Source organism: Melospiza melodia, chromosome 5 (genome assembly GCF_035770615.1).
Source record: "Melospiza melodia melodia isolate bMelMel2 chromosome 5, bMelMel2.pri, whole genome shotgun sequence".
Taxonomy (NCBI): Eukaryota; Metazoa; Chordata; class Aves; order Passeriformes; family Passerellidae; genus Melospiza; species Melospiza melodia.
The window spans coordinates 85,929,867-85,941,557 of NC_086198.1; the positions used below are offsets into that span (position 1 = coordinate 85,929,867).

Consider the following 11,691-nt stretch of genomic DNA (forward strand, 5'->3'; position numbering starts at 1 on the left):
GTGACTCTGAAGACTTTGGCTGAGTTCAGGACTAGCTAAGTATTGCAATTTTCTTTAAATATTTTGGGGTCAGCTCAAATAACAAAGTGTGTTGAGGGATAATGCTGTGCTCCAGGAAGATGACCATGCGTGGCAGAGATTCAGGACTTCTTTAGAACAGCTGTACCTTTTTGGGTAGGAAAAATAGAGGTAGGAAATTAGAAGCTAACATTGAGAATGTCCCTTAATTTAAGGGAAGAGACAGGAAGGCTTGGTAAACAGTAATTTCAATTCTGTCCTGAATTGGCACAATGGAAAGAGAATATGAGAAGCTTTGTTCTTATTTCAGTAAACATTCATGACCTGTGGTTCAGAAGGGACCAGATCTATTGTTTCTACCCACAGCACACAGCAGAAATATGTATCTGTCAATATATATTCTTGTAAAGGAGATGGACTGTCATTAAGAAGAGAAAGCTGTGAAATGTGAACTACAATAACTCAGGATCAGCCTGCTATTTAATCATTCTTAGAGTACTGTATGGGAAGTGCTGAATGAAGAAACAGCTCCTGCTTCTCTGACAGCTGCCTTAGTTCAGCATCCTGGAATTGCCTGTGGGTCTGTCAGGATGTCCTACCACTCTTCAATTTCAGCAGCACTCGTGGAGCCCAGTCTGATAAGAGCTCTGAACTTTCTGCATGGGTAGGAGTTAGATAAAAGGACACTCCCTATCCTGAATTCTCCTAGTGGAGTAGGAACCTGCTGCTTATACTTGTATAAAGTTTGGTTACTTGCATGTCAGACTGCTACCATGCTTTGGTAGGTGAATCACAGTGAAAGATAAACTCTTTCTTCCAATGCCAGGAGAGAAATCCTGTTTTATCTGGGTTTTTTATTTTGGATCAGAAGACAAAGACCAGGGAAACAGCATGTGTATACTGTTCTTGTAGTAGGAATCTAGACAAACTGTGATCATTCTTTGAAAAATAAACTAAGAAAAACAAAAACCAAAAAAAAAAAAACAAAAAACAAAAAAACCGCAAAATAACCAAAACAACAATAACAGCAACCCCCCAAAATCCTGAAACTTATGGATGACAAGTCTCTTTTGGGTAAATGGAAATAGCCCTATAGAGAGACCATGGAAGCTTAAAGCAAAGAGGCTGTAAAAAGTCTGCAGGTGAGTATGAAACTTGAAATTCAGGTGCTGAAGCACCAGCCAGATCTCTCTTTCAGGACATGCATGTGCTCTGGGGCATGGAGAGAGGATATGAATGCCTTACTGGATCAGAGCACATCCCTGTCTGTGCCCAGGCTGGCAGCAGCAGCAGGGGTTGGTGCTTGCAGGAAGCAGGTGGATCTGGTTGTGTTTCACAGTCCAATGTGATTGTACTCTGCCAGCACTTGTACCAAGTGTTGTTGAAGGCTGCATTCTTGTCTTTTAGTGACATTTTGTAGATGTGTTCATTGGTTTGATAACCTCAGAATGTGCAAATGTTCTTTTCTTCAGTAACCTGTGGCAGAAAGTTCAAGAGGTCCTGCTCCCTGTGTAGTAAATGTTTGCTGGATTTGTTTTGAATGATGTAACAATTTCTGTGAGTGATTCCTAGTCCAGTTTTGCAGTATTTAATGAGCAACAGTTCTGCATTCACTTAGCCATTGACATCTTAATTTCTTCTCTCCTAATTGGAAAAGCACAGTCTTCTCCATTTCTTCTCATAAGTTCAGCACTCCTTGGTGATTTTAGTTGCCCTTTCTGTCGCTTCTCTTGTTTTTCCTCCACAACTTTTTTGAGATAGGGAGACCAGAACTGCACCCAGTATTACAGAATTAGCAAAGGATTCACACTGGCAAAATAATACCAGATAGTTGTTCCCAGCCCTGTTTTCTGATGGTGTCCAGCATTGTGTCATCACTCACAGCTGCCACTGCACATCAAGGTGGTGCTTTCAGACGATTGTCAGTGGCAGCCCTAGGATCCCAGGTTGTAACTTCTGTCTCCAGTTGAAGCCAGACAGTACATGAGTACTAACCATGATGTTAAGGTATTTTAATCTTCCAGTGCCACCTGTTGAGAAAATTTAGTTAAAAAAGGAAAAAAAGGGTGAGAAATGTCCTTGGAGCCCTATTTGGAAGTGACAAGTGCTTCTCTAAGAGGAATTGAAACCTGTTAAAGATTTCTGTAACAGACAGAGTAATGTGTTACTGAAATGATTCTTGATGTAACAGGATTTTGAGAGCAAATTCTGTGGCATTTGCCTTCCACATCATGGACTTAGGAAATGTGAAAGAAGTCAGTCAGGGATCTATTTACAGGGTTGTTCATTTTTTCACATCCATGGTTTTATTTGTCATGATTCAAAGTATATCATTCCATGCCAACAAGAATTGCAGTCAGCCCATAGGAATGGTGTCATGCTTCAAAATAGAATACAACAGTTCCTATAGAATGGGAACTGTTGGAGAATTGGAACCTTTTGAAGTTGGGCTAATAATAATTTAGAAGCTGTAAATGTTTCTGATGGAAGTTTAATTTGGGCATCTTGAGTTCGGAGAGATCTGTAGTTACTACCCGTGTCACACACTTCCCTTGCCAGCTGTTTTCAGTGCTTTTTACATGATCATACCAGAATGAAGAGTCCACATGAAAATGCAGCTTTGTTTTTTAACATCTAATATGGACTCATGCTAATTGAAGTTTATCTGCCAGTTTGAAGAGTGAAGGTTATGGTTACCTACCTACCAATATACCCTTAAAGCTTAATGGAGGGAAATATGATCTAGTTATTAGAATTTTTTGTCCCATTTTTTTCTGTGTTTAACCTATACACAATTTTCTTATGCGTTGCTAGGTGGTCAAATTGTTCAGAGAGGCTTCTGTTGCCATAAAAAAATTGTTTGTGTATTTTCTGTGTATCTACCTGTCTAAGTATACTACTTTAGTAGTATTTAGAGGGAGATACTAGATGACCTTTGAGGTCCCTTCCAGTGCAAGCCATTCTGTGATTCCATTATTCTAATTTGTAAGGCTGTCACTTCAGCTTTTCTCTTGTGTCTTTGCACAAATGCTGCAATACAGGTTTGTGTTTTCTGTCATTTTGTGGAGGGTGAAGAACTCTAAAAAGAAAAAAATTTCTTGAGCAGATGAAAATCATAACTAATGAAAAGTATTCCACTTCACTCTGTAGCTGTTTTAGACATTTTGCCTTTATAAGATATCTGTTTTAAAGCAGCTGCTTCCAGTTGCTGTAGGTTTTTTTGTTAATGCCTATTGAATAACATTAAAACTTTGAAAGTTGAACTAAAATAAAACTCAAACATAAGGTTGGAGAGGTGAGAGTTATAGTGTCCTCACAATTACTACTTTTCTAGTAGTTTTTCTGAAATGTGGAGAGTGTTTCTCTAGGTCATTTTTAGAGGAAAACATAAGGAAACGTGTTTTTGAAATAACAGGCATTGTTACTGGCTGAGTTGGTTTTTAGGTCTGTGACTTGACAAATATCTCTGCAGATCAGATTTTAAACTTTTCTTTCTCTCTAAGGCCACTCCATGCCCAAAAGAACCAAATAAAGAAATGATTAATGATGGAGCTTCTTGGACAATCATTAGCACAGACAAAGCAGAATACACATTTTATGAGGGGATGGGTCCAGTCCATGCTCCAGTGACACCTGTGCCTGTTGTGGAAAGTCTTCAAGTAAGTTAGTAGTTTGTTTTAATATACTGATTTTCTGTGAGATTATTTTTGTCTTACTCATGTAACCTTCATGGTACCCTTGTGAAATAGTGTAGGAAAACAGTTTTAATAGCTTTATAAATAATAAAATTACTTTGTTGTTATAATTTTTCTTTCTTAAATTTCAGAATACATGAGCCTATCCATCATAGGAATAATACTAATATTGTATTTTAGAATTTTTATATTGTATTAATACAATTAATTACAATAATTGTATTGTTGTAATTTAATATTGTATTGTAGAATTTAATTTCTGAAACTACCATGGTAATGATATCCTTAGAACTTCTGTTTGATTATTTAGAAATTGGTTTTGACTCTTGCCAATTATAGATCAAAGAGAACCTTACTAAAAAAAAGCCACAGCATTTGTCAGAGGAAAAACTTAAAGCTCCCCTGACAGCTTCTCTGAAAGATTTTGTTCTGTTTTTAAAGCCTTGTTGACATCTGTTCTAAGCAGCTATTATCAAAACTTGGAAATTCCTTCATAGTATCAAATTAATTGACAGTATCTTTTAGAGGTTTTACTACTTTATACTTCAGTTGTGTAGCTTGTGTTTGTGTTTTGGTTTTGTCCAGCTGATAAAAACAGCACTGTTTAAAGTGCTTATCTGCATGTGAAGGTTTTGTTTGTGAGGTTTTTTTTGGTTGGTGGAGTTTTTTGTTTGTTGGGTTTTTTCTGAGGGGAGAGTGTATATTTTTAATAATACATATTTGGGGGGGTTTTCTTGTTCTTTTTCTGTTTGCTCCGTTTCCAGTTGAATGGTGGTGGGGATGTAGCAATGTTGGAACTTACAGGACAGAACTTCACTCCAAATTTACGTGTCTGGTTTGGGGATGTGGAAGCTGAAACCATGTACAGGTACAGTATTTTCTATTGCTTCTGTGGCATTTATGTGTTACTGGCTGTTGATATGTACACTTTGAAGTGTATACTTTTGTACACAGTCAAGTGTACACTTTTCTGCACGGCAGAAAGGGGTCTGGGAGGGCTGGTTGGCAGAGGCTCAGCATGAGTTAGCAATGTGCCCTAGCAGCATGGAGACCAAACTGCCTCCAGCTGGTCAGAAGATGTGTCTGTGCCACTGCAGTCAGCATTGGTGCAGCCTCACCACCAGCACTGCCTGCAGTTCAGGGCTCCCCATTGAGGAGGATGTTCAGGTACCAGAACATGTCCAGAGAAGGGTGGCAAAGATGGTGAAGGGCTGGAAAGCCCAAGGAGTTGCACCTGAGGACTTTTGGCTCGTCTGGTTTAGAGAAAAGGAGGCTGAGAGATGACCTCATTGCTCTCTGCAGCTCCCTGAGGAGGGGAAGTAGGGAGCTGCTGAGCTCTGCTTCCTGCTATCATGTGCCAGGATGCCTAGGAATGGTTTAAAGCTGCCCCAGGGAAGATTTAGACTGGACATTGGGCAGCATTTCTTTACTGAGAAGGTAGTCAGACACTAGAATAGGCTTCCTAGAAAGACAGTTGATGCCCCAAGCCTCTCTGTGTTTAACCAAATAAAGGAAATTGGGCTTTAATAATATGATTGTAACTTTTGGTCAGCCCTGAAGTGGTCGGTGTGCACTAGTCGAATATTGTAGGTCCCCTTCCAACAGAGCTGTTCTATTGAATGCTTTCAAGTTAAGGACCTTGTACTCAGTTGACTCTCCTGTTTTTCAGATGTGCAGAGAGCATGCTTTGTGTTGTTCCAGACATTTCTGCGTTTCGAGAGGGCTGGCGGTGGGTCCGACAGCCAGTGCAGGTTCCAGTAACTTTGGTCCGTAACGATGGCATCATTTACTCCACCAGCCTTACCTTCACATACACACCGGAGCCAGGGCCACGGCCACACTGCAGTGCTGCTGGAGCAATCCTCAGAGCCAACTCAAGCCTCATGGCCTCCAGTGAAACAAACACAAACAGTGAGGGAAGTTACACAAGCGTCAGCACAAACCCCACCAATGTCACGTCATCTACGGCAACCGTAGTTTCCTAACTACTGTTGTTTGTCTGGACTTTCATTGACTTTTCGTGCTACATTCAAGAGAACTGAACAATTTTTGTGGTTTCATGGGAAAACACTTTTCCATTTTAGGTGATATGATTTCAACCTTGTTACCTGCAAGTGCTGATCTTAAAAACAGAAGCCACAATAAAAAAAGAAAAAACCAACATCCGAAACATAAGAACTTTATTGAAAATCTATTTTTCAGCTGTGGTTTTTTTTAGTGGGCAAGAAACAAAAATGTGGCTGGGATACATGTTGAGCAAACTAGAAAACATGAACACAACATAGTTTTTATGGACCAAGGAACTTGTATAAGCTTTAGTATAAAAGGTACATTTTCACCATACCTTTTTTGTATCACAACATATAGTACACTTTTGTTACCAAATAGTTTATATTTTTTTTTCCTCTGAGCTTTTGCTCTGAAGTATATTCAGGTTCCAAGCCTGACCATGCTTGTATAATCTAATTACCATACTCTTCCAGTTTTAAAAAAAAAATATATATTTTTGGTCTGTGGCTGGAACTGTTCCTTTTTTTAAACTGAAGTCTTGTGACTTTTTATGAACTGAAATTGTTTTTATTTCAGCAAGTAGAACCTTGTAAAGGCCAGCATATTTTTTTTAAGATTATATGAAGTCTGTGCAAAAGCTTTAAAAAATGCCTCTGCCTTGCCTGCAATACATGCAATGTATGTTAACTTTAGTGCTCTGTTTTCAGTCATTGTTAATAGTTATTTCTGTTTTTCTTTTTTAAATATGTATTTATAGTGATAATTCATGAGGTTCTAACATTACATGAGTTTTTTTTCCTAAAAGTGGCATCTCAAGCAGTCATATTAATGATTGTTCTTGTCACAGGCAAATGTTGGTGTTTTTGAAGGGTTGTTACTGGGTTACTCCCCCTCTTCCTTGCTCAGTCATATTACATCTGAAAATGTTTCAGGATCTGTTCAGGTTTTTCTAACCTTGTACATAATTTGTATTAAGTGTAAGTTAAATGTTTTATTTCAAAAGTGGAATGTTCCCAATAACTTCATTTGGCAGCATGTCTTCTGTCTTGTTGGCATGAAACTAAAGTACCATGAGAAGTATGTGCTACAAATGGGATTGGTAGGTGATGCCCTTCATCACTTGAGAATCACAACAAGCATGTTTTTCTTCATACTCTTCAGTAAATTAGGCCAGACTTTTGTGTAACACTTGTATAGAGAACGTGCTTTCATTGTGAAGTGATCATACAGTAATAACTAGAAGTAAATTTTATTACTTAGAAATGGGCAGATAGAAAATCATAAAAGCACTATGAAGATGTCAACTCCTCCCATCCTTGTTTCCTGTGGGTTTCCCTTTCCCTGCCAACAGCTTGTGCAACATTCAAGTCTTCTCTCCAGCATAAATTCAAGGCTCATTTGCACTTTGACTTTGTTGGTTATTGCATTTGTTTTTCATTTTGACTTTACCATGTTTTGTCCCTCCTTGTAGACCTGCTTGCTTCATTTGTATTTGAATGTACGCCAGTAGTTCATTTGTAGTCACAGAGCTAGGCATAAACTTGTAGGACAAGTTCTGACAGTGTGATCTTCCTCTTTAAAAGCCAAAATTTCATTATGTGTTCAGCCTTTTCTGTACCCTGAAGCAAAAGTCACAACTGCTGTGTAAATGTGAACCTGTGGTTTCCTACAGTGCATTGCTTACAAGCTTACCTGTTGACCATTTTCATAGGGTTTTTATTTCTGACCACTGATTCCAGTTTCAACACCCACCACCATTTTAAGGCATTGTCTCTGCACCATGTTTGTGTACTCTGACGCTCCATTCTACCTGTTTGCTTTAGTGCTCTGTTGTGTGTGTGAAAACAATGTGTTAAAGGAAGAAATTGGTTATAAAGCATATTTAGCAACTAGTAAAATCAGTGCCACTGTCCTCCTGAAATGTGCTTGTATTCTACCACAGGCCTTCATACTCGTGACTCTGTATTGCAGAACGTGTTCCCGTGACGTAGTCGCAGTGCTGGTTCCTAGCACTAGTGAATGCTGCCTCACCTCATCTCCATTTCAGTGACCAAGGGCAGGATTCATTGTGGCCTTATCTCTGTTTTAAACTGTTTACTGGCATTTACTTGCAAATCTGTTTACCTTTGTGGGTGCAAAATTTTGGGTTATTGTGTTGTGGCGGGAATCATTTCACAGTGTTTTTGTTAGAAGCACATAAATATCTTACAGTACAGCTTAGTTCAAGAGCCACAGAATTTCATCACTAATTAGACTGAGAATTAAAATAAGCAAGACACATATATCAGATTTAGAGGGTATTCAAGAAACCATGATAGACACACAGCAGGCAAACCATAACAAGCCTTTTAACCTTCAAAGACTATTTAAAATAGCTTTTCAGAACTTGACACGTGCTTTTATACTCATTATTTTAAATTTTTTTACATCTAAATGCAATACTTTTTATATTCCGTTTCTTTACATGCGGTGATTTTGCCCAATAGATATAATATCCCTTGACTTGTAAAGATTTATCCTAATATCTGCTGTTCTACACACTACAGCCAAGTGGGTGAAAAAAGAGCCTATTCTGCTTACAATACCATTTTAAACCACATTTTTTCATTTGGCTTGTGGCTCTCTTGTTGCCAGTAGTTATTCTGTAGTACAGAAATGGTCTTCCAGGTCCTTACTGTTGTTAATACATCCAGTTGTTCAGATATATTATCTTCCTGAACTTTTTTTCTGTGGGGTGATATTGTTACATATATTGGCCTTGTGAGCTGTTAACAGTTTTCATGATATTAACAATATCTCAAGATTTTGATAAAACTACTTATAAAATGTTTCACTATGAAACTCTTATAACTGTTCAAGTCTAGCTGTTAAGTCTGCTGTTAATTCTGTATACATAGAAATTGAGTCTGTGTTCAGAATGTTGTTATAGTTCCAACTATAGGAAGAAGAAGCAAAGTGAGTGCTCTAATTTAGCTATGCCTTTTCTTGTTTTCTGTTGCTTGGAACTGCGTTTCAGAATTCAACACTAGCGTAGTCCTTAATAATCTGCTGCTGATGTTTTCCCTAATTATTTGCCCCAAGGGCATCCCACAACTATGTTAATAATGGTATTCTGTACTTGTTTTCATTGCACAGACTTAAAAAATCAGAATGGTTACCTGAAAAGACGTTAAGACATAAATTGATGAATTCCCCATATAGAAAATATTAATGCCTAGTGAGTTAAATTATCTATTGGAAGTAAGCTACCCACTTGTGGATTAAATGACTCCATAGAGATGTCCATCTTGAAACTAAGATGCTCTTCAATTATTAACCATATTATTTACTTTCTTTCAAAAGCAGCTGTGTTTATGAGTACTGAACAAATGTGTATACTTTCCTGTGCCAGACTTTTGACTTTGTTTTCAAGCACTGTACTGTGGGATTGAGTGGCAGCTTTGTTAGAAAAAGAAGTATATTAGGGTTTCTACTTAACCCTTTTAGGACTGAACAATTTCTTCCCTTTCGAAGCTGTAAAATAAATGAGCAGTTCTAACTTTGTAAACATTCTGTCTGTGTTCAGCACTGCATTTGCCCCATCTGGAGGTGCTATGCTAATGTCATTTTTTAGAATCCTGTAGCATGTGTATGCATTCAGTCTTAAAAGGGTTATTTTTACAAACTGTGCACCTGTAAAGTTTCTTAGCAATAAAGGTAGAAAAACGAGCAAGTTTTTACCATAATTTTGTAGAATTAATTGCTCAGTTCCATATTTCATCAAGAAAATCCCTGCAATATGGGCAGTTTTGAGGATTAAATAAAAGTGAAATGTAAACCACATAAAAGTGTTCTTGTCAAGTGTACTCTGTGTGTGTATGTGCATAAACTGTCGGGTTTCATTTTTTCTACAAGGCTAATGATAAAATGCCATGTTACTGTTGCTGTGACAAACATAACTGAACATCTGTATGATGATACAAAAGTACTTATGGTTTGAACAGGTGTTGCAACTTGCCACATTTTGTTGGTTTTTTTTCTATGTTGACCAAGCAATATGGGTTTGTTTTTTGTTTGTTTTGTTTGTTTTGGTTTTTTTTTTTTTTTCCCCCAAATGAACAGTGAGGCCATCTGTGGAACCAGAACAGCACAAAAGAAGACCAACCCTGAGAGTGAGAAGTCATCAGTACTTGTGAGGCTGTGCGCACTGGACTCCACTTAAATGGGATATAGAATGTCCACCCAAAAATCTAAATCGGTTTCATTTTTGCTTGTATTATTGCTGAAGTTAGATAAGAAACTGTTTTTTAATAATGTGTAAAAAAAAGTTTCACTTTTTTATATAATTTATTAAATAAGAAAAAATGAACTGTGTTTAATTGTTTAACTTTAGCAACTTCATTTTTGCAACTAGTGCACTTGACTCCTTTTGATCTTATTCTTAGTTGCACAATGTGTGACATTTCATTCAGTTGGTTGATAGCTAGAGCCAAAATTTCAGCAAATTAACTTATTTCTTGTTTTGACAGGATAGTAGGGCTGTCAGGCACAGCTAGAAATGATGCACTCTCAGTTTGCAAGCACAAGTGACACAGTCACTTCAAGAAAGTTTTTTAGATGGGAAGTGGACATGGCAGAGAGAGAATATAGAATAGGAGCAGCCTGCCAGTACTAACTAGTGTTGTATTAAACTGAATGGAGAACTACAAGTTTACCTGTAAGAGTGAGAAGGGGTTAAAAGTGGTTCTTAAATAGGAGAGCCAAGAACAACAACAAAAACAACAACAACAAAAAAAAATATCACTGGCTTTAAAGAAGGATTACAGATACTTTTATTGAGACATCTGCAACGTGTTTGCCATTAAGATGCATAAAATAGTCAGAGACTCAACAGTTGCAGAACTTCTGTTTTTTGAAACAGACATAATGGACACTATTCTCAAAATTATGGTCTCAAAATTATTTCCAAGACCGTTCAGTCTTTTTTTGAAATGGTAAATTGATTCTTCTGGAACAGAGTAGAAATTAGATCTGAGGTTTTTGCAAAGGCAATGGTCACTTTCTAGACTTTAATGTTGGTGTCATTGGGAGAAACTGCATGGGATGGTGCTGGTCTTAGATGAACAGCTATGGATAGAAAAAAATCTTTTCAGCTAAGCCTTGGCAATTAGCTAAATAGGTAATCTCAGTAATAGATTGTAGTAGGATTCAGAGAAGATTAAAAGGAGAGTGGTGTGAGGGCTAGAGGAAATGATTCATTTAGTGTTTGCATGTAATATTTCAGAACATTCAGAACTACTGAACTTGGTCGAGTAGTTGGCTTTTCATGGTGCACAGTTAAGATTGGAGTTGCATGCTCCTGAGCAGGGTGGAAAAAACTGAGTGTGTCTGTAAAGGATATTTATTTCTGATATCCAGTAGTACAAGCTCAGTGTTAGATAGAAGCATGAGGAGTTATAGCCCATATTACTTAAAAATACTTCTGTTTTGAATATAGACTTTAATGGCTATGCTAAAGTGAGAGAAATTGACAAAGATCTGATTAAATCTTTTGAATTTGACATCTTTCGGGTTCTGCATTTCCTGTATTGGAGAGGGATGGTTAAAAGTTGGATATTGTCTGTTCTGTGTGCTAGTGCCTATGTATTCTAGCCTCAGCTCCCTTATTTTTCCTGTGTACTTTTCCACGTTCTTAATTATGTTTCAGTTTTTCTCAGAATGTGTAGATTTTGCTGCATAATTTAGGAGAGGAGTTGGTTTTAAGTAATATGAACTCCCAACTTTTGAGACTGCATGCTGCCATCTCTTGGTGCTGTTTCTACTGCTGGACTGTGGGGTGGGGAGAAAGAAATCTTTGTTTTTTAAGCTGCTTGTAGATGGAGAGGAAGGAACTACAGACCTGGCCCTAAAGATCTACAGGTTTTTAGTTGAGGGGGGCACAGTTTAGCACCATATAAAGTTGTAAATTCTTTTAATTTAGAAACCCTTT

The 11,691-nt window shown here is 37.6% G+C and overlaps 1 protein-coding gene across 4 annotated transcripts in view; it reads left to right on the forward strand.

Moving 5' to 3' along the window:
• The window catches only part of RBPJ (recombination signal binding protein for immunoglobulin kappa J region), a 59,713-nt gene extending 49,642 nt beyond the window's left edge, over positions 1 to 10,071 (forward strand). For all 4 annotated transcript variants that reach the window (XM_063157750.1, XM_063157748.1, XM_063157749.1 and 1 more), the window contains exons 9-11: positions 3,522 to 3,677; positions 4,478 to 4,581; positions 5,383 to 10,071. In XM_063157750.1, the coding sequence (XP_063013820.1) occupies positions 3,522 to 3,677; positions 4,478 to 4,581; positions 5,383 to 5,698 (576 nt within the window). In that variant the 3' untranslated portion in view covers positions 5,699 to 10,071. The remainder of the gene's footprint in view (positions 1 to 3,521; positions 3,678 to 4,477; positions 4,582 to 5,382) is intronic.
• Positions 10,072 to 11,691: the final 1,620 nt, after the last annotated feature.